The 25,742-nt window shown below is 38.1% G+C and overlaps 2 protein-coding genes across 12 annotated transcripts in view; both read right to left on the minus strand.

The window, feature by feature from the left end:
* Positions 1-87: 87 nt before the first annotated feature.
* WDSUB1 (WD repeat, sterile alpha motif and U-box domain containing 1) lies at positions 88-18,457 on the minus strand. 9 transcript variants are annotated; one of them, XM_053947958.1, is made up of 12 exons: positions 16,861-16,888; positions 16,345-16,460; positions 14,297-14,710; positions 10,888-11,072; positions 7,933-8,025; positions 7,137-7,230; positions 6,834-6,867; positions 5,073-5,113; positions 4,882-4,988; positions 3,782-3,961; positions 1,751-1,885; positions 88-493 (listed from the first exon to the last, which is right to left on the minus strand). In XM_053947958.1, exons 3-12 carry the CDS (start codon positions 14,692-14,694, stop codon positions 339-341), a joined length of 1,422 nt encoding a protein of 473 aa, XP_053803933.1. In that variant the 5' UTR covers positions 14,695-14,710; positions 16,345-16,460; positions 16,861-16,888; the 3' UTR covers positions 88-338. The 9 variants fall into 9 exon arrangements, with proteins under 9 accessions (XP_053803933.1, XP_053803934.1, XP_053803936.1 ...); XM_053947959.1 differs by lacking the exons at positions 16,345-16,460; positions 16,861-16,888 and adding an exon at positions 17,510-18,457 and having other exon boundaries at positions 14,297-14,351; XM_053947961.1 differs by lacking the exons at positions 16,345-16,460; positions 16,861-16,888 and adding an exon at positions 17,042-17,112 and having other exon boundaries at positions 14,297-14,351.
* Positions 18,458-20,115: 1,658 nt separating this feature from the next.
* Positions 20,116-25,742, minus strand: part of BAZ2B (bromodomain adjacent to zinc finger domain 2B) — a 111,050-nt gene continuing 105,423 nt past the window's right edge. For all 3 annotated transcript variants that reach the window (XM_053947948.1, XM_053947950.1, XM_053947949.1), the window contains exons 32-36: positions 25,228-25,363; positions 23,280-23,426; positions 22,304-22,566; positions 21,543-21,686; positions 20,116-20,657 (exon numbers count right to left, since the gene is read on the minus strand). In XM_053947948.1, the coding sequence (XP_053803923.1) occupies positions 20,504-20,657; positions 21,543-21,686; positions 22,304-22,566; positions 23,280-23,426; positions 25,228-25,363 (844 nt within the window). In that variant the 3' untranslated portion in view covers positions 20,116-20,503. The remainder of the gene's footprint in view (positions 20,658-21,542; positions 21,687-22,303; positions 22,567-23,279; positions 23,427-25,227; positions 25,364-25,742) is intronic.

Here is a 25,742-nt window from a genome sequence, read left to right on the forward strand (position 1 = left end):
AAAGAAATACAGATCCTATACTTTGCTATTTCTTACTTTCTGAAGGACTTATTTGGCAAGATGAAGACTCAAAACTCATAAACATAGTAAAAATTATAAGAAAATTTTATTTGAAAAACTGAGTTTGAGTACTTGATTCTTAAACAGAAATACCACAAAGTAGAACTACCAGGAACTTAAAGGTCTTCTGGGAGTTTCCACCAGTGAAGGTTTAACCAGCCACAGATAGAAGAGAAACACAAGTTTTTCTTTCCATTTGTTTCTGATACAATTAATTCCTCCAGCTGCATAAAATTTCAAATAATCTTAACAAACACCTTCACAATTAAGTGGTTTAACTATTTCTGCTGAGTCTCTAGCCAGCGACTAATGGCCATTTTTAGTGTTCTGTTTGGTGTGAGCATAAGAGAGTGGAGAGGAAGATTCGTCATGGGACTAGATCGTCTATTGCTGATCCAGTTTTCCATTGCTTCCCTTTCATAGGAATAGCGATCTGCAAAGAAACCATCAAAAAAAGCTCATATTACAGAGGCTTGGGCACTGTGGCACTGTGCAGATGTTAGCTGTTTAAATGTAAAAGGGAAGTAAGGAAATACATCCAAATAGGAAAACTGAGCTCTAGAATAAGTACACTGTGAAATCTTCACTGTGGATATAAACAGTTCTGGCTAGTTTCTTGTATCTCTCTGCCTGCAAAGCACCAAAATATATTACGCAAAAGTTAAATAAGACTTTTTTTTCAGTTTGAATGATCCATAATGTGAAGTAAAAGCTCAATACCATCAATTGCCTAACACAGCTAAAGCCTGCTGCTTTGCTAAACAGTCCACCTGGCTTACGCAGCCCTGAGCTGCGCCTGTATGGAGCCCTCACCACCTGCCGAGGTTCAGAACTTCAGCTCTTAGAGTTGGTAGCTGAACCAGCTGATCCTTAACAGAAATTAAGCCCCAGCTAAGTGTCAGTCACCAGGAATATCTGTGGTGGAATACAAACCCGGGCCCTATGCCCCTCCTCTTGTCTCCTTACTCCTTATTGAGTAAGGAGAATAAAGCAACTACCACTCCAGCAGTTAGCAAATGTCTTCCTATTTTGGCCATTTTAATTCTCTGCCCTAATACCTCAGAACTGGATGCAGTTAGTTACTGTTTACAGAGCAACAAAAAAATTATACTGATCTTCTGATGTTTGTATGCTCCTCCTTCCCTCTCCCCCCCAAGAATAAAACTACAAAACAATAGTTCTTCATAAAATGTTTTAACTACGTATCATCTTATGCTGCTGGCATATCATGGTTCCAATGGCTGCTGCATTTAAAGGAGTCTCATTCTGTACAAATTTTTAAGTGCCCTATAGATGGTGTGCTAAGCATAGTAATGAGGCTGAGGTTTTTTGAGATTTTTTGGGGGGGGGGAGCTGATTTGATTTGTTTGCTTTTCGCCCCACTGAATGCACAATTCCATTTTGCACTTACTGAGCCAACACTGTAATTAGGCTTGTTATTATATTTACAGAGGCACATAAAGGGAGGCACATTAAGAAAAGGAAGAAGTTGCTTGATACAGTATTTTTCTCCATATTAGAGCTGTAATTCAGCAAAGTAAATGTTTATCACAATTCTGGTTTGTTGCAACAGCTATTTAGAATAGTTTATCTTTCTAGGTCTGATGTTAAAATAGGTGTGGGATCACAAAAATGGGCCTATCTTTACCCTCAAGTAATTAGTTTTAATCCACGTCATGTAAAGACATACCTGTGGCAATGACAGGATCATTCATAAGCTCTCTTGTTATAGGACATAGGAACTCATCAGGAACAGAAACTGAGATCATTGTCATCCTCAGTTCTTCAATTTTCTGGAGAACTTTACTGCGCAGGCCTAGAGACTCTGAAAAATTATTTGTACATGAAGTGGACAGCACAGACAGGTAAGGCAAAGAGGTCAGGTCTTGGAATAGTCAGCAGCTGTGTTGCAGGAGACATAGCTCCATCTCACCACCTCCTAGAACAAAAGCCTGCAGCCAGGCCTTGCTCCCACTCCAGTCAGCTTTGCCACAGGTTCTCTCTCCTGCTGTGCAACAGGAACTTGGGTAGTAATGAAAACAATCAGTAAAACCAGTGCAAGTGCATCAGAGCCATGGCAGAGCAGTGGACTTACACAGTGTGAGTGCAGCACTGCCCTGCAGCCACACCCTGCCATGGGACACAAAGCAGTGCCAGTGGGAAGGTACAGCTGTGCACAGGTGCTGCCAGCACCTCCAACAGACTGGATTTCCCTTACCTTCACGGGCATTCAACACGCCTGGTCATACCCACCTCTGTTACACTACACCTGCTCTACAGCACTGCTGTCTAGGGCTTACAAAGGCACAGCTGAAAGGTGCCTGAGCCTGTGGTTTTTAAAAGAACGCTGATGTCCTCCAAACTGCTAAGACTGAAGAACTTCTAGAGATCTTTAGCAAGATCTTACATTACAGTCTCAGAGCAAAGAAAACAGGTTATCAAGGAGAGAAAGGACATGCTCATTCAAGCATTTGTATGGTGCTAGACACCTAAAATTTAGTTAAACAGGAACTTGAGTAACACAGAAAATGATGATTTTAGGCAAATAGTATTTTCCTATTTTGTAAATACTTGAGCTATGGCAGATAGAGAGCAATTTTTCAAGTCAGATATATGAGGCCATAATTTCTACACTTCTGTTGATTTCTTTCCCCACAGAGAACTCTCTTTGTAGCAGGTTACACTACATTCAATTCTCACAGAACATTCTAGTCAGCATTATCTGATTAGCCTCAGCTGGCAATTGCTGCAACAAAGTTTTAGGCTACTTCAATGCTAAGGAAAATGTTTGCATAAACTGAGGAAGCCAAGTGTCTTTCATGAATGACAATTCCTGACAGATTCCCAGCATTTCTGTTATTTCTATACTTCAACAAAGCCAGCTGTTACACAGAGATAATATGATCCAATATAGACCAATTCCACACACACACAAAAAGGGAGCAGTCTTCCTACAACGAACAATATCCAACTGTACTTTTTAAAAGGTTTCTTACCTCATTCAGCCTTTTGTTATACTTGACCTCACTTTAACAAACAGATTAGCACCTAATTTACACCTAAATCTGACCATCAAAATTAATAGAGAACTTGTATTTTGAAAGTTCCACTGCAGTTTACTATCTTTTGATTCCTTCTAAAATCACAGTTTTCAATAATCACAGTTTTGCAATAGAGCAATAGGACAGTGTATGAACCTGATGCATTAGAAATTGTCTGAGCCAGGCAAGCTTTGCTTGGTCCTTACCAAAAGTCATAATCAAATGCATGCTTAGGAATTTCACTGTTTGATTCAGTTAAAGATTGGTGAACACCCGCAATTCCAAACATGGCAGTTCTGCAGACTGATAGGAAAAACTATAGACCACCCTATTTACCAAAGTGAGAAACACAAATTATAGAGAAAATCTGAAATTCCTTTTCCACGGCTTAATAATACAAGATTGAACAAGGAAAATAGAAACAAAATCAGGTAAGACCATTTAACAGCATCATTAGTAGAAGTGCATTGTATGTCTCCAGGTATGAGCAACACACACACACAAAAAAAAGGAATAGTGTGGACAATGTAACATAAGGGGGTTTTTAACAGCCCTGGAAATGAAATAAAAGAAGGCTTTTCAGGGGGAAAAATCCATGTATAGAACTCCTAACTTGCTTTCATTCTAACATTTCAAAGTACTCTAGAGATTAAAAACTATTATGATTTCAATACTCTTACCAATTTTTAATTCATTAGCAAGACTTTCCTTAGTAAGATTCAGTAGTTCCTTGCCATCAATATTATTCATTTTGAAAAGTCCAACAAAGTCTGCTAAATCCTGTGCACAGAGCCAGGCTGAAACATCATCCTCTGACCAGTCCTCAACAGCCACCTTTGATTCATTTTCTACAGTATATCCTTTGAAAATTAAAAAGAGTTAAAAAACAAAACAAACAAAAAACCAAATTAAAAACAAACAACACCATCCCCCCTCCCCCACAAAAAAAAACCCACCACAACCCCCCAAAAGCAAAAAAAACAATGAAATTCTCAGTTCAAAGAAACAATGTCATTAATAGATCCCATTTTTAAGTGTTCTCAGTACTACACATTCTTCATCTTAGAAAATAAATGCTTCTTAGACATTGCTTTGTGAGGGAAGGCAGTAATTTGGGTTTACCTTTTACCTATGAATTTTCAAAGTTTAGAGGAATTAATATCTTAGATGCCTAGACCTCTGTCAAATTTGAATTGAACAAATAACTAGAAAAGTGCTACACACTGGAATCATCTTGCATGTCCTTAGAAGGCACACCAAAATCCAAACTTACTGTTGTGCTTTGAACAAAGAAAATCTGTACCTTTGTTCCATAAATTTTAGGTGCTGGTGTAATTTGTCCCATTTGTTATCCTATATTAATGGCAGTAATGTAATTTGTACAATTAGTTTTTCACCTATAACAACTGGTAACTGACAATTACAGTTGCAATTAGCATATTTTCAACTCATCACAAATTATGGGTGTCTAAGAAGACTTTCAACACTCTGGCAATAACATTCATCTCTTAAATGCTGTCCAAAGAATAAGCAATTGCAAATATCAGAAAAACAGATATAGCAAATTAATAAAATTAAGGTATGTCTAGTATATTTTTCTTTACAAAATAACAAAAAGAGAATACCTCTTCTGGGCACTAATCAGGTTAATTAGAAGCTAAAAAGCATGCACACAATCCTGATGTTACATATTAAGTGCAGGTAAGAATGAGGGATTTTTGCATCTTCAGAAGGTGTTTTGAATTTAAAAGAACAGATTTCAAATACTTCACACACTGACCTGCACAGGGTTGCTTAAGGTCAAGCTGCCATATGTGCACAGTTTTATCCATTGAGCCTGTGGCAAGTAAGGGACTATGTGGTGCAAAAGCACAAGTTGTAACATATCTACAAATAAAAAAAAAGTCTGAAAATTCATTAGAAAAGGATTTATTTTATTTATTAAACAGAATAATCATGCTGATTTCTTACCTTGAATGCTGAGACAAAGTATGAAGGGTATTGCCAGTACTCTGTAAAAGAGTTTTTGTGATCTTAAATCTTAAAGAATAAAAAAAGTGTTTCTTCACTTATTTGCTTCCTTTCAAAACAGGGAATATTGCTTCTTGAAAGGTGACAGAAGGTACCTTCAGAGAAGTTACACAACCTTGACAAAGCTGATCAGCAGCAGAGTAGGAAAAACAACTTGAATTTCCTGCTTTAAGCCCCTGTTCGATTCCCTGAAGCACTGTTCCCCTGCACAATCAGCCAGCATGGAACATTCAGGGAGAAGAGTGCCAGAAACACTGACTGAATTAAATCCATATTGGCTGGTTGGTTGTGTAGATAAAGACATTTCTTCTACAAATCTTGTATTAGAAATGACCAAAAGGGTAATTGTGGGGGGTCAACCCACAAGCCTTCAATTGGACCAATAATTAACCACACCTATTTGGCCTAGTCTCTATTTGGCCACTAAATACTAACTAAAAAATTAAATTCCTGAATTTTGGCAGTTTTAATTTATTACAGAAAGATTCTCCCTCCTATGAAAAATAGCATTTATTTGACAGGTACAGACAGGTTGGAAAGATCATAAGCAAAAGTATTCTGAATCACTAATTGATCAGTCAGCACGCCAATATTTCGAGTTGTCCAACATGATCAAAGTTCCCTAAGATAGGTTGAAATCTCTCTCCCTCCCAGAAAAGTTTATTGTCCCTACTTTTCCCCACAGAATCACAGGACGGTTGGGGACCTCTGGAGATCATATAGTCCAACCCCGCTGCTAAAGCAGCATCACCTAGAGCAGGTGTCCAGGCAGGTTTTGAGTATCTCCAAAGGAGAATTTCAGAACTAGAAAAGTTATTGTCCCATTTGATAAAAACCTAAGGCCATAAAAGCTGATGAACAGTATTAAGAAATATTTAGGCTGTGGTTTCCTTCATCTTCCAATTTTCTGAGGCTCCTGAACTCTAGAGGACATCTTACATACCTGTCTAAACGTCAAACTACTAAAATAGCTGGGCCAAAAACTGTGCAGGTATCGTATTAGTGATTTTGAGGAAAAACTTTAATGCTAATTTTAAAATTGTATCAATACAACAAGTATGTGCTGAGCAAACTGAAGAAGTTTAAAATTTGTTCATCCTTCATTTCCAGCAAAATTATTATTTTTTAATACTATAAAGTACTAAAGGTATATATACCACTTACAAGTGAATCATAAAGGAGATAATGTTATTACAGAGAATGCTTAAACAATAGGTTTTAAAGACATTGTACTTAATATAAAAATTCTCTTGAATTCTTTATTATGCTTCTATTTTATGTGCACTTTACATATAACTAACTACAAAATTTCTATGTTCACCATTCCTGATTTTATGTCAAAAGGTACAGTCTTCCTTGCTTTGAAAGCTAAGATAAAGTTAGGATAAGAAAAATATCCTTCCACTTCAATATGAATCTTGTAACACTCGTAAGTATGGAATTAATTGAGTAACACCCTACTGCAGAGAAATCAATTGACAAATGCTCACAATGTAAATAAAAAGTGAGAAAGACTGATCAACTCTCAGGAGATATTTTTCCTTAGACTCCTTCCCCTCCTGCCCCCAAATGCACAGTAAATATTTTGGTTTAGTATCATTTGTATTCTTTAGTATTTTTTCATTGATACAACACTGCAGAAGCCTTTTTATATTTAAAGGCAACACCCCAACACATGATCCTGTATTATGCTATACTTACAGTTTCATAGATTATGACGCACTTGTCCACAGACCTTAAAAAAATACATTGACATTAAAATGATGCAGAGAAGGAAAAGGAAAGTGTTTCATTAACCTTTTCCACAACCCAAGATTTCAAACTCAATCACCTACAAGACACAGACTGATTGTAAAGACACTTCAACAGCTCTAGAGGTCACAGAACTATTTTTTAATTATTGATAATAAATATTTAGAAATCTTTAACTCTTTTGAACTTTCTATTTTACAATATTGAAGCATGAACCTGGACAGCCAGACATTTCAACAAAGTGCTGCTTACCCCGAGACTATCATCTGTCCATCACATGAAAATGCACAAGCCAGAACTGGGGCAGAGTGCCCATCCAGTGTGCACTTATATTTTAACTGAACACCTGAAAATACAAAAGGTAAATTATTACATATGGCTATATTTGACAAGGTATAACATAAGCTGCTTTAAGAAGCCCAAAGCTCCACCAAAGATGTGACTCTGTAACATACTGTTTACAAAAAAGGGGATAAAAAGATCACAGAGAAAACTTCTCCTTTGAATATCTCCAACTTTATCACTTTGTAGTCTTAGCATGTCTCACAAGGTTTTAGATAATTAAATGTGTATATGGACACACAATATTAATCCTTACATACTTTTATATAAAGGAGATTACAAAAAAGTACCCACTGAAGATATTTTTGGCAATTTACTTAGTCTCTACATTGTAGTTTTTGCAGGAGCCAACATTCTTTTCTCCAGCTCTTATTCAAGGATATACTGAAACATGAAAACAAACCTCTCCCTGGCCAGGCAGATTAAGAGGTTTCAACCTATCAACCTGTTGAAAGGCCACGGCAGAATTTTTTTTAAATCTTTACTTTCAATACTTGTTGATAAATAGATTGCTAAATACAATCTGCATGGCCCCACATCACAAAGCGCTGGATGCCATAGCTGTTCTCCAGCTAACCATTAAAAGAAAACTTTCAACTTGTGGTTAGTTTGGCTGTGAATCCAGTAGTATAAATTTGATTTTCAATTTAAATTGTCACTAAAGACCTAAGACATTGGTATATTCAAAAAACATTTCTATACAAACCTAAGAAATCTGCAAACAAAATAAGCCAGAGTTTGATATGATTATCTTGTCCACAGGAAGCCATCTGGAAGTATTTCAACCCATTTTCACTATCTGATAAAAACAAAATATATAAGTGGAAGTCAGAAACATTGAAAATAACAGCAGATCAGTAAACTACATCAGCATAAAAATAATTGCAGAAGTTCTGAAACAGTTTGGACATAAGGAATAGGAATCATTATACTCTTTTCTGAATAAGTAGATTAAGACCAGAGCTGTGCTCATGTTTTAAGTTTTATTGGTGGGAAATGTTTAAATCCTCTGATTATACTGCTAGATTCTTTAAATCTAAATTATATGGTTATATGCATTTTTACTACAGTTCCACAATTCTCAAAATTAACCATATACACATGTACAAAATTTGAGAGTATCTGACAGGGAATTTTCATACTTTTACACATTTAACTTTTCACTTTTATAAGCTGACATTTCATGACTGCAGTCCAGCCAAACACTCAGTAAATACTGCATTAAGTGTGAAATACAACAATAACAGTTTCATAGCTTTCCCTTCTTGATTCAGTGGCTATGAACATTTCTGAACTATCAGGTTCCACGAGTGGACTGTTAGATGCATAAGAAAGTGGTTGGATGGTTGCAACCTGAGGGTAGTGCTCCATGGCTCAGAGTCCCAATGGACCAGTGGTGTCCCTCAGGGTTCTGTATTGGGATCAATGCTATTTAATATCTTAATTTAGATATTTAATAGGCAGCAAGAAGGAAGCAAGCACACCCTCATAAAATTTGCAGATGACATCAAGCTGAGTGGTGCAGGGGACACAAGAAGGACAAGGATCTGGGAGGACCCCAGAGGGACCCAGACAAGCTCGAGCACTGGCCCATGGGAACCTCAGGTGCTGGTGCGGCAATCGGATTGGGGCAATCCCCAGTAACAATCCAGGCTGGGGGGTGAACAGGTGGAGAGCAGCCCTGCCAAGAGAGGCTGTGAACATGGCACCACTTACCAGGTTCAGTTCCAGCTTCACCTCGGCCTTCCTCATCCCCTCCCTACACAACTGTAATTCATCTCTATACTTTTCCCAGGTTACATGTCTTTGTTCCCACTGCCTGTGCATTTGCTTCTTGCCTTTTTGTTGGACCAGCATTCTTGACTCAGCAATTCAAGTCTCTTGTCCTCCTTGTCCAATTTCTGACTCCTGGGGACCACTGACTCTTGCACTCAGTAGAAGACTTTCCTAAAGATCTGCCAACTCTGTTCCATTCCCTTGTCCCTGAGGGCAGTCTCCCAGGGGATTCCACTGACAACCTCCCTGAAGAGCTGGAAGTCTGCCTTCCTAAAGTTCAGGAGCCTGCCTCTATTCCTTACCTCACCTATATTCCTTAAGATGGTACCAAAATCCACCTTAAGTTTGGTGAAGTACCAAACTCCACCACAACTCCACCACAACTGCTCTAGATCCCATGAGCTCCTAGGCAACTGTGACTGAATCCATTTCAAAGGCAGAAGAACCACCTGTTACAGCCTAAAGCACAAAGAACCTATCAGACACTCTGGATCAAAACTTGCTCTGAATTAAGCAGGTAAAGAGAGTCTCAGTTTAGAACTATCTCTAATTGCACTGGATAAGCACTACTTGTATGCATTTCATAATGTGTTAAATCTGCCAAAAATCCCAGAAGGTTCAACCATTGATGATTAAACAGCAACACACAAAAGGAAATACGTTGACTTTCAATAATATATAGATTAAAAAATCAAGAATTATCATTAATCAGCCAGAACAAATCCACAGTGCAGTAAATACCTGCTTTGTTGCTTTTTATCTTGGGAGAAGGCTGTAATTTTTAAACCAAGAGAATAATCTCAATATGAAATGGAGTGGTGGAAATTACACTCCAATCTGTTTCAGCTGCAACATATTTTTTGCCCTCAGATGTAACTCTTAGTTCACATGGAGTTTTTTGTGTAGTATTTTCACCAAGTAAGATCCTACACCTGTCAGAGGGCACATATTTCTTTGATTTGGTATTGTCACTCATAAATTCTCTGTTCTGAAGTGTATGTTCACATCCTTCTTCCTCAGGTTCCTCCTGCTTTCTTCCCCACTGCTTCTCTCCTGTTTCCTTCCTGCTCTGCACCACCTCCTTAGACAGGGTGGTACACAGACAGCAGTACTTACTGCTGAGTTCAGCACTTGAAGATGCAAGTGGCCGCCCAGTTATAACTTCTGGGGCCTTTGAAAGGGCAGCTTGTGTATTCTGAATACAAAAGCCTAAATATGTCTATGAAGATCACCTTGTCTCAATAGTAGATCTGGAAAGCACAAAAGTATACACACAAGTATATACACAAGCTTGTTAAGTCAAGTTGCTGCATTACATCTTAAAGCTGACAAAGAGGCTTCTTTCCAATTTCCTAACCTCCATTAGAAGTAAATGACTGTGATCAAATGCTAAAACAGCTCCAAGAGTTTTGAACATCTTAGTGGAATGCGGGAGATTCTGGGCTTATTACTCCCCCAAATTCCTCTAAATGACAAAGTCAGGTGCAGGAAAATAGCCTATCTGTTCATATGCCACAGTTCAAGCATTTAGCTTATTAGGTTTAGAGATCTCTGCATTGTTTTAATCCAGTCCTGCTCCTTGGCAACCAAAGTATGAAAGAGTCACGTGGGAATGGTAATCAAACACTGCATCTTCTAAAACCCATGGGAGTAATTAGCTACTCAAAGTTATCACCTTATTTGTTGACCTAGTACATTCCTTGCCACCAACCTGACCACAACCTTTACTTAAGAATATTCAGAATATTCCAAAACATCAGCTCTTCACAAGGTCATTTGTATCTTAAGCACCAATGGCAAAAAAAAAAATATGAAAACAGGAGCTAGGGAGAAATAAATATCTCTTTTTTTAAATGTTCCTCCTCTGATGAGTTGAATAACTAACCAGATACTGGATGTGAAGAAATATCACAGCAGGTAACGCCAAGATCATGTGCTTTTTCATTATACAGGCATCTCATTTTATCATCCCAAATGGTTAAATCACCACTTGATGATCCAGTGACAAAGAAGTTTCCATTGGGAGAAAATGCACAAGCCATCAAAGAACCACCTTTAACTTTCCCAGATCTGAAAAGTAAGAGTACACAGGATTTGAATTGAGAGTAGGTAAAGTTCTACAAAGTGACCTCTCAAATACAGTCTGATGCAACTCTTCTAAGGTTTGCACTTTGGAACTAGCTAACAGAGGAAAGAGAAACTCAAACCAACTATAAAAAGAGAGTAAAATAAGCTCTGCAGGAGGGACCATTACAGGGGACCATTCCGGCTCTTTGACAGTAGGAGGAAAACATGAGATGGAGGCCCAAGGCAATAATTTTAACTGAGTGATAAAATTATTATCAAACTAAAGACAATTTGCATGGATTTAACACTTAAAAGGCACAATGCACTGTTAAAATTCTATGGCAAGATACATTTTAAAAGTCAAAGATAAATATACAATTATAATTAACACAGATTTACATGTACACAAACAAGGGGAAAAAAGACTGACAATTCTTCTGGTTTTAGAGACAAAAGAGAACACTTACTAGCCCATACAATAAACTGTAGCTGAGTAGAATACTTCCTGATTTATGATGTAGGATTAATTTTGCACCACTTGTACACAAGAGAAAACAATGTGGAAAAGAAATCCTGTATTTTAATTAAGTCAGCCAAAGCACTGTAAAACTGATCTTCAAAGAAAATTTCTAGCAGACATGGAAGTGTGGTCAACCCTTAGGAAGGAAGTGGGGTCAACCTAACATCCTTTACATTATCTGATAACCTAAATTCAATCGAAAGAGTCTCACTCCTTTTAATGGACACCAGATCCAGCCAAGCATGCATAGCTGAGTCTTTAAGTGTGGGGAGAAAATCACAGCCATGAGAAACAGTCACATGACAAGAAATGTCAGTCCTATTTACTCTGTCATCATACTTTGTAGAACAGCTGCTAATGCTCTTTTACTGACAGAAATTTTATTTACTGCCACAGGTGTCAAACTTAATGTTATAGAAGACAAGTCAATTTAATTTTCCTCAGTGTCACACTAATCAGACCCATGACCTTCTAAAAAGCATTGTCTCCCTTAATTCTTTTATTAAGAATACTATCAAATCCACTACAGTGCTTCCCATTTTTATATGTACAATCCTTTTTCTTTAGTGTAGCCTTTACAACTTTCCTTCTTTCACACAAAAGTTGCAGATTCTGCTCTGAAATCAACAGTAAAATAAATAGCATTGTGCATACATTTAAAATTCATAGGCCAAATATCAGTTTTGTAACTTACTACTGAACAGGAAAAAGAAACCAGTAAGAAACACACATAAGTCAACTTGCTTTCCTGTTGTTCACATCCAACATAGAACTTATTTAAATAGCCACCTTCCTTCACCATTTTGAACTGTCAATTACAACAGCTGAGTAGATAAGGAGCAATTTTTATGTAATTTTATTATAATTACCATCCATATATTTAGTCAAGTGACAAAACAGTGTAGTAAAATGTTTTCTCATTTTCAGCATCAACACAATCAACTGTTTCAAAAGAAACAGAGGATTGACATTAGATGGTTAACTAACTTCCTCTGACATAATTTTTAAGTACTTTGATGATTTCTATGTTATACTGATTTCAACTATTTAAAACAGGACATGTGTATTTTTCTACCTGCAATTACAAATCACAATAAAAATATTCATCAGTTGAAAATACATACACATCCCGAAATAGATATAAAGTTGACTACTGTTGGCCTGTTAACAGTTAACACTGTTGTAAACACTCTGAAATGCACTTTTAGTAGTTGAAGGGGACAGGATCGGAATGTTCAAGTTTTTTCTTATTTCTCTACAATGAAAACACCAAAGCAGAATAATTTCTGCTTGTAATAACAATATAGTTTCTAAGTAGTCATTAGACATCCACCACTCAACTAGAAGAAAATTAGAATGTAGGTCTAAAACATGCATCACTGCATGTATTAAGAGCATACAATTATAAGAAATGTTGTTTTCATATTTCTGGGTTTTTCCCTTCAGTAACAAGCATTCTGAATAAAAAAATATAATCTCTTCACTAGTAATGTCTCAAAACAAATAAACCCTCAGATTTTAGAATACTAATGACTGAATTTCCCAATTTTTCTTAAAGATAAAACTAGGAAAAAATAGGTTATCAGTACTTCTTTACTGTCTGAAAACAAAACAAGCATTTCAGTGTTACTTTATGTATTACAAAAAAAAAACATGGTGGCAAAAGTCTTGGACAATTTATGGACAAATTTCCAGATTTACACAATTTCAAGTAACTATAATCAATCATTTTGAAAAACTGTACAGTTCCCACATAAATCACTGCTGCGGAAGGCAAAGAGGCCACAAAATGAGGGACATGCTTGACAGGGGACTACCAGCATCAAACAATTCTGTCTTTCAGAAACAGCTGCTCCCTCAATCCTGAGTGAAACATCAGTTTGCTTAAATTCTTAACTACTTTTCTAACTTCAGAGAGTAATTTAGTTGCATAATAAGCCCTAAAACCTAAATAATGTCTTGCCCAAGTACAGATTAAAACAACTGGCCTAAAGAACTCACTGAAAGATAGAGACGTAGAGAAGGACTCTGAAGATAGCTGTAAGGTTCATGCCTTTAACTGTGCAACACTAATAAATATGCTCATCTGCTTTGTTTCAAATGTTTCTTGGAAACCTATGCAAAATGTTGACTCTCATGCTTAACTTATTTAGCACCAATACTTCTTTCAGTCACTTTATGTCTTAAAATGTACAGTTTCAGGACAGGTCCATAGTTTCCAAACTCTGGTTGCTGGATTACCAGCAAGCTTCTAAGACCTTCCTGGACTCCAAACTTCTAGTAATTAAACAATTTATACTACTATATGTAATGCAATACAAAGCACACCGTACAGTCAGGCTCCACTAACTGTGTATTATGTACCACAGTTTGCTGAGCCACTGTTTAGAAACCAGATGCAATGCATCCTGATCTCCTGTTAAATCAATGAAAGGAACTTTAAAAAAAAATCAGGATTTAGATGTACGATGACTTTGCAAAAATTAAAGCTTCTTGACTTCGCGTTGTTTAACTTAAAAAACCAGAAAGCTACTTAGCACGTCTCTCTCTCCTACTGATAATCTTTTGGTCACCTAAATCCTACCCCCGTTTCTTTGTGATAGCCATCGGTGGTGTAAGTCTGCATATCTTATATACAGTAGAGCATACTGCTTGAACTATGTTTCCCTCAAAGCAAAGTATTTGTCAAAAAATATTTGGGACTCACCGGTACAGTTTCATGGACTGCACGTTCCAAAGAACCACGCTGCCATCCGCTGCCCCTGCCAACAGATAGGTGGCCTCAGGAGAGAAGCGGCAGACCCTGACGGGGCTGGCCCCGGGCTGCTGCAGCACGGCCAGCCTGCGGCCATCGCGGGTGTCCCACAGCACCGAGGTGCCGTCCGTGGAGCACGAGGCCAGCACGAGTCCCGACGGCGAGAAGCAGCAGCAGTGCACGGCGTACGTGTGACCTTGCAACGGCGAGTACGGGAGCTCAGCGAAGTTACTCAAAGAATAAACGCGAATTGTTTTGTCCAAGGAACAAGTAGCCAAGCACGATGATGAGAAGGCACAGTAATTAACATCATCACTATGATCTGCTAAAGTGTGAATTAATGTCGCCATTTGAAAAAATAAAAATCTGAAAAAGAGTTTAACAGACTTAATTTTCCTGTTTCATAAATGAAACATACTACCTCAGCAAGACAAATTCTGAAGGAAATAAAAAAAGAAAGAAAAACTCATTTGCAAAGGCAGGTTTTTCACCTAGCATTGTTTAAGCAGAGAATCATAAAATCACAGATCAGTTTGGGTTGAAAGGGACCTTAAAGCCCATGCAGTTTCAACCCCTGCCATAGGCAGGGACACCTTCCACTATCCCAGGTTGTTCCAAACCCCATCCAGCCTGGCCCTGAATGCTTCCAGGGATGGGGCAGCCACAGCTTCTCTGGGCAACCTGTGGCAGGGCTTCAGTACCCTCACAGCCCAGAATTTCTTCCTAATGACTAATCTAAACCTACTCTCAGTTTAAATCCATCCCCCTTTCTATCACTGCATGCCCTTGTAAAAAGACCCTCTACAGCCTTTTTGTGGCACTTTCCAGTGAAGACTGAGACAAAAAAGTCATTGAGTACCTTAGCCTTCTCCACATCTTGGGTAACCAGGTCTCCTGTTTCCTTCCAGAGGGGGCCCACATTTCTCCTAATCTTCCTTTTATCACCAACATACATATTAAAGCTTTTCTCGTTGCCCCTGACATCCCTGGCTGGATTTAATTCCATCAGGACTTTAGCCTTCCCAACCTAATCCCTGACTGCTCAAAAGATCTCTCTGTAGTCCTCCCACTTGACCTGTCCTTGCTTGCATCCTCTTTCTTTTTGTTTGAATTTGTCCAAGAGCTCTCTTCTGCTTACTTTCACAGATAGCAACAGTAGCGATGGCAAAACATCAGCGCAGTAACACATACTTGTGTTGCCAATCCGAAGCTTGACCAGACTGACTAAAACATTTAAGTCAAAATGTGAATATTAATTGGGTGATCAGCACTGGAACCTCTCCAGAAATTGCATTTGCTGCTACACAGAACAACAAAAGGCAATGTGAACTTCACACGCATTTTCCCAGGACGTAAAATTGCTAGAACCAGTTTAAATTGTATCAGACAAGTGATTTACACTGCTGAGGTCAGGGAAATCCCTAGAGAGGTACATTCCAACCAGTTACTCCCCATGCTGCAGATCACAGACAACTTTCTTGAGAATAAATGCATACAGCCTTCAAAATGAAGTGCCTACAGCTCTTATAAGCTGTTTATAATGAAAAAAACCAGTAATACTATTTATATTGAGTTAACTTATATAATAGTCTTCTGTTGTAGATAAGTGCTTTATTCCAAATAATTTAAGTGCTGAGGCATCCGTGAACAAAACCATATATACTCACTTTTTTTTTTTTTTTTTTTTTTTTTTACTTAGAAACATACACACAGACACATATGTTTGTATGTACATGGACCTGTAAGTATGTATAAATGTAGGCACACATAGGCAGAGGTAGGTACATATACACACAGACACAAAGGTGCATATGTAAGGGCAAACTACTTGTTCTCTTCAGACAGTGTATGGCACACCGATTTAGTTAAAGACAAGATCACTGAATACTACCTACTTTAGCTTCAGGATGCTCAGTTTTACTACCACTCTCTTTAAAATCATTATACAAATGAAGTAGTATCAATAACATATCTTAGCTGCAGAAAGAAAATAAACATACTTTCTTCAACTATGAGAAACCGAAGAGAAAGCTTAACATCTAGAAAGATGAGCTGAAAAAGGCACCTTGATCTCACTATCAGGAGACTTTCAGGAGCTCACTTCAGAAAAGCAAACCTAAGAACAAGAGGTTTCTGTATCAATAAATCGACTGAGGGAGCTAGGAGCAGCGGGAGCATTCGTCACCAGAGCAACGTTCAGCACCACAGCATCATCTGCTCTGGCAATTACGTATTTTTTCTCATAATCCACAAACCAGCAGCACAGGCCCACAGGAAGAGCTACAGCAATTCTCGACGCGGCTGGCAGCCCTCTCCCTCTTGCTCTTTCCCGCAGCTTAGTCCCATCCAACCCATCGCGCCAGCAGCGCGGCCTGGACGCGCTCGGAAGGTCGGCGGAGTCACCCCGAGCTCCAGTGGCACGTGTCGGGTAAACAAGACCCTGCCCCGGCTGCGCGGGCGCCCCGCGGCCACCAGGCACGGCCGCCCGGCCGGCCATGAGGGGATCCCGCCCGCACCTTCCGCGCTCCGCCCGCGGCGCCTCCTGCCTCGGCCACCCCGGCACGGCCCAGGGAGCTGCGCACGCGCGGTGCCCCCCCGGCCTCCCGGCATGGTGCGGTCCAGGCCGAGTCGGCCCGCTGCGGGCCGCACCACTGCGCGGTGGCCGCGGGGGAGCCGCGCTGCGTTTCTCGCTCTCACCGGCGCTATTGGTCCCGGCCCCGAGGCAGCGCGGGCGCGGATCGTGCGACCTTCAGCCCTCCGCGCCCTCAGCTCCGGCTCGGAGCCGCACAGCAGCCGCCGGCGCTACGGCTGCCTTGGAACGAACCCTGCGTGGGCGCGGGCGGTGCCAGCGCCTGTGGGATGTCGGCGGGGCCGGACGCTCTCCCAGCCGTTGCCGCGCCCTCACATTAGAGCTCTGCCGGGCGCCAGGCGTGTCCGAGCGGGCAACGGGGCCACGCTCTGCTGCTGGGATCGACACGGTGACCGCCGCAGCCAGGCCTCCGCCCGCCACAGCAGAGCGATCGAGCAGAACGAAGGGGAGTTCCGAGAAAGAGTGCTCCCCCAGGCCCAGCAGCGTCAGGTAACTTACACCATCGCCCTCTCCCCCCCTTCACATACGTGCTGCTCAGCAACTCATGCATAATAAATGGTTTAGCCGGCACCTACACATTTTGAGGAAGACTAAGTCACTTTCTCGGAGTCACTGTGCCCAGGAAGCATTCCCTAAATGATCGGCCTTCCGTGTTTAGTCTGGACCATCTCACGCTCCGTTTTGTAGCACTTTATTTGATTGCACACTCTGCGATCCACGGCTGAAGCCTGGCTTTTCACTGTTCTGAATCCTAGGTGACAGACACTATTAAAAAGAAGGCTTTAGACCTCCTTTTAAAGATACATATTTTGATTTTTAGCTGCTTTTTTATCATCCCATTTTTTTCCAAAGAGATGACAAGAGACAAAATAGAACTCACACTCCACCATAACATTCTTCATTGAGTGCTGTTACAGATTTATAAAATAGTAAGTTTGAAAGTTTCAGAATAAATTCTGTAAACAAAGACTGGCACACTTTGTTCAGAGAGGATGAGAGCACACTGGAAAATTTTTCCTCTTAAGAAAACATACATCAACAGGAGAGAAAATTAGCAAAGAGGAAATATTACAAACATTTTTCTAGTGGTTAAATCCCTGCTGTTTTCTATGGATATATGAGGGCATATGAATGACTCAAGCTTGCCATTCAAATATAATACTTCCTGTAAATTTGATTTTACTGCAAGAGTAATGAAGACACTGGCTGTTCACAAGGAAAGCGATACACTGGCCACGTCAAGTTAAGAGTTGATGCTTGTCTCACTGTCATTACTATAGCAGTAGATGTTGCCACCTTCCCAGCTGTCCAGCTGAATTGGGATACAAACTGAAAAAAATGCAACTTGTATTAAAGATATTGTATGTAGTGTAGCTGGTAACCTGTCTGATATTTTAGAAAACTAACAGTTCTAGTATTGCAGACAAAGCATTAACCAGCACAGAATCTATAAAAAAAATCATTGAAGAACTAGATTTCTCAATTACCTAAGCATATTTATAACACCTTCTTACAGGATTACCATCATAAATTCAAAACACTGATTAATCTTCACATCTCTGGTACATGTCAGCAAACCTCTTTACTGAAGTCTTCAGAAAGGTCATGAAAAGGAAAGGCATGGAGCAGTCAGTTTGGGAGTTCATGTTAGCATGCAAGACTGTCTGACACTCAAATGTGATTTTTTTTTGTTCAAAGTAATAAATATTATTCTAACAGAACTTTGGAATAAAGGAAGTATTACTGAACAAGATATTCTGGGGAGAGCAATGGAAACATTAATTAAAAAATAGGCACTAAGACTCAAACATGGCAGACCTAGTTTAAAAGCAAAAACCAACACTCCAACATTATTTTGAGAGAACTACAGGTATTGTGGTTCCACAGTATTTGTTTGTAATTTCTGTATTTTCTTCAGTCAGAGCAAGGATTATGATTAATGCCCTTCTACAGGCCAAAAAAGGGACAGCACCTTACATGGACAGCGGTTTCAGAAACATGACCAAACGTGCATTTCCACGTCCATAAGGACAGTGATCAACCTTGCACACCTCTGTCATTTACAGGCAGGGAACTGCTCTCTGACTGCTTGGTAATTGCTTCCTTATGAACTACCATTAAAAGCCCAAGAGAATTAGATTAATCATAAAAAGAATTCAATGTTAAATGCAAGATTCCCAAGATATTATCTAAAAAATACCCCAAACAAAAAAACCTGTATACATACGACCTGAAGTATTAAAATTGTCCAGAAAATCTGGTTTGCAAAACAGTCTTTTATTGTATCCGTGCCACACATACTAGTGAAAAATAACACTCCTAAAAAGGGAAAAGAAAAAGAATGCTACCTTTCCACAACATTTCTTTTAAATAAAACTTCAAGTACTCTTACATTAGTACAAAAAAAATTCCCATCTATCTGCCCCAACAGGCCACCACAACACACAGTAGATAAAACACAGTGGTTACAAATGTCTTCTTTTGTTATTCTGTGGCAAGGCAAATGGAGGAAATGTTTCTATGAAAAAATACTGTGTGCGTAGGAAATTGTCACAATTTTCTTCCACATGGATACAAATGATTATACTTGGATTTGAGGCCGTGGGGGCTTGAAATTATATAACAAAATAGAAAAAATGGAAAACTAATATCCCCTACACCCTGTTTTAAAGGCAGGCACTACCAAGATTAAGGAGACTCCACAGTGTTGGTAGAGGATAATTACTGTACAAGCCATAGAGCTATAATTACCTTAAGACTAAAATAAAATGCTACCATCCTCCTAAGGCATAAACAATAATGTCTGCAAACAATATGTACACATCATACATATTTAAAACAAGACTTAATATAAACAATAATGAACAGTATATACATGTCTCAATTTTTCTTCACTGTCTTGAAATACAATTTAACTACACAAGTGATGCAGCAACATATATATAAATGTACTTGTAACTCTACAGTAAAGTTTAATTTTTAGTGCCTTCACAGCACATCAGTGTAAACAGTTTTACTTGGCTTTGTTTTACATTTTAAAACATTCCTTGTTGTATTTTCAACATTTAAAGCAATTTTCTAGTTCTTCCTTTTCACAGAAAACGAAGATTCTGAATGCTGTATAATCATAAATAATTCATAAAATTAAATACATTCACTAAAAAATAAACTACAAAGTAAAAAAAATGAAAAATAGATATTTATTGAAAGGGAAAAGAGAGACGTTTCCCCAAGTAGAGCTCTGGTGGTTGAATATTCAGTGCGTTTTGATAAATTGCTATTGCACTATTAACACCCCTTCCTTTCAAATTCTTTGGGTGTGCTTCCCTGTTCTACCTAAATTAGTTTGTTAAAACACACAAGCCAATAACCAAGGGCCATGGTTGCTGTAGGAGTGAAGCCTTTAAAACTAGTATCACAACTCTGTGATATTTTGAAGGAAAAAATTAGTTACGTATGTGCCTTGCACTTCCATGTAAATATAGTTCACATTGCTGGTCTTATCAGTCCTCATTTAATGGAAGGAAAAAAAAAACTTAAAAGAAGAAAAAAAAAGAGTTCTAGTAGCTTCAGCTCACTTTGAAAATCTCTGTCCATTTTTTTTCAAAATACTTCCTCATGTTGTGGCCAGCCCTGCCTATGTCAGAATCATCTTCATTGAAAGTTTCACAGTTGTCAAAAACAAGCCTGACATCCAGCGAAAATGCTTCAAGATTAGGGTACCTAAAAGAAGAAAAAAGTGAATGATTTTTGGAACATAGAGAATCACAGAGGAAAAATACTTCAACTACATGAGAAAATACTGAAATAAGAATTTAAATTAAAATTTCTAACAAGAGAATGAACATCAGTGAAAGGGAATATGCTCTAGTCACTGTTTTGTTATTTTCCTCACAAGTTTTGTAAGGTAGAATTTCATGCCTGTACTCAAAAAACTTTTAGAAAACTAATTCCTCCCTCTCTTCAATAGCTTTCTAGCTAAAATGCTATGGCTGTTTTCCATTTATGCATCTATTCTTGCATTCAGCGTCTTTTCAAAATGTTGAACAGAGCTGAATTTATCTAAATTAGGAACAAATGGGTACAAAAAAAGGCTGCCCAAATAATCTTGTGACACTGTCTTTGCTAATTCTTTTTATTAACCTGAACATACCCCTGAATGGCCCAAAGAGTGTTCCAATATTCACAGGAATTATTAAAAATAAGAACTGAAGTTACAAGTCTAGTGATATGAGCAGATGGGGCGCATTTAAATCTCATATTCATGGGAGAAAAAGTCTGAAGAACCACAGCTGGTTCTCTCTGACATGCAATAACACTAAGGTGTCTCCATGAAAAAAGATTTTTTTTTTATTGTTTTGGTGCATTTGACCTGGCAGTTTTATCTTTTTTCAGCCAGTTCCACACATTCTCCCATCCAACATGCTATTTCACTCAGATATGGCAAAGATAAGAGCATACAATTAAGAATTTTTATTTTGACTGTAAAAGTAATCACAGATGTGTCAGAGCTGAACGATATTGTTTGGCTAATTTTAAACATGTATTGTATTTCAGTGTTTAAATATTTTTTAAATGTAAAGTACAATTTACAATAGGTTTACTTACTGTCCACTACTTAGCTTGTCTCTAATGGTAGAAAAGTCCATAGGTTTTTTAATAACTTTCTTATAACCAGGAACAAGTTTCAAGTTTACAGGAAGTAAGAAAGGCCAGGCATCTTCATGAGTTTCCAATTCGGAGAGAATCATACTAAATAAAATAACGTTTCAAATCAGTATTTTTTAATTTTATTCATACATTCACAGTGTTTTCATTATCACATGAATTCCCTATGAACTGCCAACTATTCACTTTACAAAAGGAAACACTTTATTCTGCACCCTGTGCAAGGCTGAGAACAATGTACACAGAGACAGACAACTAAGAAACTAAAATAGCATTATGTTCTCTCCTATGTGAGATGAAATTCTAATGATTAACATTCCAAAAGAAAACATGGTCCTGCAACTTTGATGCTCAGTTGATGCCAGCTGCTAATACTGACTTTCCAAGAGCATGACAAGGCTAAACGATGTCCCTTTTGACCGAGCAGCAATGCTACCACAGCAATGGTCACAGCAATGCCCGTCTGGACATTGCGGACATTGTCTTTGATACCCTTGAGAAAGGTGGCAGTGCCACTGCTACGGGGGCTGGGCTTCACTCCTCTCCCAGAAGACACAAATACACACACACACACACAATGCGTGTATATATGTACATTTGTCAAAGAATAGCATTTCCGCTTCCCAGAACAGAGAGAAAAAGGATCAAGTACTACTTGTTTCAACAAGACTTACCCCTAAATTTAGCATCTGACACTTTACCTGCATATAGCCAGGTCCTTGGAGTCTCCATCTCTCTTAGGTTTCTTAACAGCAGTGCAAGTTTCTTGCTTTAACTGGCTTACACAAACATTTTCATCCATTTTTCTTTTTTTAGTGTCTGTTTTTCCTCTTTTTAAGGCAACACTTGTAGTTGCAGAGTCTTCATCCTCTGTTTCTCCTGCTAATTTCCTGCTTCTCTTTTGTTCATTGCTTTTTTTACCTTTAATCTGAAGCTTTTTTATCTTTAGAGTTTGACCACTTGCCTACAATAGAGACAACTGAAATAAGTAATAACCTAGAAATTACAGAAACCTCTGTTATCACTGACAGACAGCAATGAAGATCAGAAACAGAAGCACCAAAACAAATTAAATATTTAATATTCGACATTATTCACTTTTTGCTCTTCTCTAAAGGCAAATAAAGCTGCAGAAATTCCTGGTACTCATGACCTAGGTTCCCAACTTGTGACAATACAAAAGCACCTGACATTTAAATTAGTAAAATAATACCTCCTAACAACCAAGTTGGCATAATCTTAGACAAACATTAGTCCATTACTAAATGACTGATACAAACATACAAAAAAAAAAAAATCATTAAGTTTTCTCTCTGATTTTTCTTTTGAAACAGAACCTGAGATATTGGTCTGTCAACACTTAATGATGAATTTTCAAAGACAAATACTGAATAAATTTTAAAACAGAAATTAAAAATTATGGTATTGAAAAAGCATGAAAATTCTGGACCTACTTGCATTAAAAAGCCCATAGTTTAGAACAAATAAAACTGTAGCCTTTACTGCCACTAAAATACAAGCTAAATAAAACTACTAATTTCATAATTTAATGGGAGCTCCCCATAAAAAATACAGACCATTATTTTCACTGAAAAAAGCACTGGTAGACCTGTAACTCTACCACATATAATAAATCAGTCACTTGCTCCAGCCCCTTCATCCTGACAGGAGTGTTACCTTTGCTATGCAGGCAGGACAGAACCAGTCCCCATCTGGGATGGTGCTGATCTTGGGTCTGTGGCAGTAGGTGTGACAGCCTTTATCACAACCATCACAAAGAAGCAGCAGTTCCTCATTATCTCCCTTCCGACAAATTTGGCAGTACTGTAATTGATGAAAAAATGGGTTTAATTCAATTTTTAAAATTTGAAACACATAAATGGTACCTAAATTACCTTTCTCCTTCAAACACATAAATTCACTCTCAAAAATACTTTCATTTTACTTCAGTCAGAATCTGCTAATGATCATATCCATAGAAGAAGATATGGAGTATGTAATGAACTAATATAAAGGCTACATTTGGGGAACATGTTGGAAAAGCAATTTATTTATTGTAAGACAGGTGTCCCTAGAGCACAAAAAAAGATGAGCACTTTTAGTAATTCATTAAGGTCTGTGAGAAGTAAAGGTATACCTATCAAAACCTCTTGGCCCAAACATACTATCTCAGAAATCTTCTCTTCATTTATGCCCATACTGTATCTGTACATTGCTATTTAATAAAGAAAATATATATTTTACAAGAGCATTCCCACATAATAATTGGTAAGGATCTTATCCAGGAGCCACCCATGAACAAATGCAGTAAAGCAAAACAAATGATCCCAGCACTTCCTAAAATTCACACTAACTTAAAAATATCTAAAGGACTGTCAATTTTCTTAAATACATTGTGTGATTTTGCTAATTACCTTCTTTTTAGGCATTTTTTTTCAGGAACTTAAAAAAATCTCCAAATATTTTCACCAAATACATGATTAAACAAATTAACCATACACCAGTATGTTTAAACATACAGTATTAAACATACACCAGTACGTTTACTGGTATCACAGAATACTCTGAGTTGGAAGGGACGCATGAGGATCATCTAGTCCACCTCTTGAGTGAATGGCCCATACAGGGATTGAATCAGTGACCTTGTCGTTATGAGCACCCTGCTCTAACCAACTGTGTTGTAATTAAATGCAAAGAATATTTAAACCAAATTGAGAGTGATACAGTTTTTTATGAATAATTACTTCATCTTGAAACGTTCAAGTGCCTTTTCAGGTACTCCTACCAAATTCATAAGCTTTTTGCACTAAAGATACTGCTTAAAACTAATAGCTATATAAACTCAAAAGTATAGCCTGACATAACAGCTTTTATTTAAATCATCTTTTAACCGTCCAGATGCAATTAGAATTTGTATTGGAGTGACAGAAATTTAAAACTTAGGAAAAGGACCACAAATGGAAGAATCACTTTGCCAGCCTCTACACAACACTGGTCATACTTGATCACATCACAGTCACTACTGCTGTAGTAATAAGTTTTGTTTTCAGGAATTCGAGGTTCAGAGGTCCATGGAAATTTTGACATATCCCCTTTGTGTGCTTTTTTTGTATATGTAATTGACATAGATTGACCTGTTGAGTGTACAAGGAAACAGATATTTCAGCTTGTCTCTTCACACATTTGCCTAATTTGTATGTTCAGTTGTGAGAACTCTGCATGCAAAGAAGCTGCATATTTGGAGCATCTCAACTTTCTGAAAAATGAAATCCTTAATGAAGGATATATGATGGTGAACCTCCATAGAACTTGCGTCACAGGTGAGGTTAGAAACACTCCATTAGAAAGAGTATATTTCATCAGATGGAGCAAGATGACTTTTACTTCGATGTCATAATCAAAGAATAATTACCATCTTAAATAATGTAACCATTTACAAGAGCTTTCTGTCTTAGCAAGTTCGGGATGCTGAATTTGGCAAGCAAGGTACAATCTTTTCCATAAGGCTTATTCTTCTGTGCACAATATACTTTGTGAGGTTTTATGTGAAGTAGTAAGAAATGCATTAACTCAAAATGCCTGAAGTTGGAACACAAGATATAGCAAAAACAGTTTTGGTACTTACAACTTTCATAATGGATTTTTCCCATGCTATTGATTTCTGTAACTGCTGAATGCACAGAGCTACCTGGGCAGCACTGCGTGCTTCTGACAGAGCCCTTCTCCACACCCTTAGCCCTGGAGCAATATCCTCTTCAGTTCTGCATTAAAATACAGGCAAATTAAGTAGGTCACATCTGTGTTTGTTCATGTTTAAATGTGGGACAATCATTATCACACTGAAAGCCAAGCAATGACAAAACGTACACAGCCAATAAGTATAAGGTTTAAGCAACTAAATTTCATGTAGTGCACAGACTGTGGCTACGTGCCTCAAAGCTTAGTCACAACCAGTTAAATGTAAGATAACTTTGCAAGATTATTAACAAACATAACAAAAAAATTCTTTACAAAGCACCATGCAGAATAAGATGATCCATATGGATCACAGACATACAAGAAAGTACATAGATAACAGGCAATAAGAAAATAGGCTCCAATTAGCAAAGAAGCACAATAATTTTTCAAGTTAATCTCAAT

Source organism: Vidua chalybeata, chromosome 7, assembly GCF_026979565.1.
Source record: "Vidua chalybeata isolate OUT-0048 chromosome 7, bVidCha1 merged haplotype, whole genome shotgun sequence".
Taxonomy (NCBI): Eukaryota; Metazoa; Chordata; class Aves; order Passeriformes; family Viduidae; genus Vidua; species Vidua chalybeata.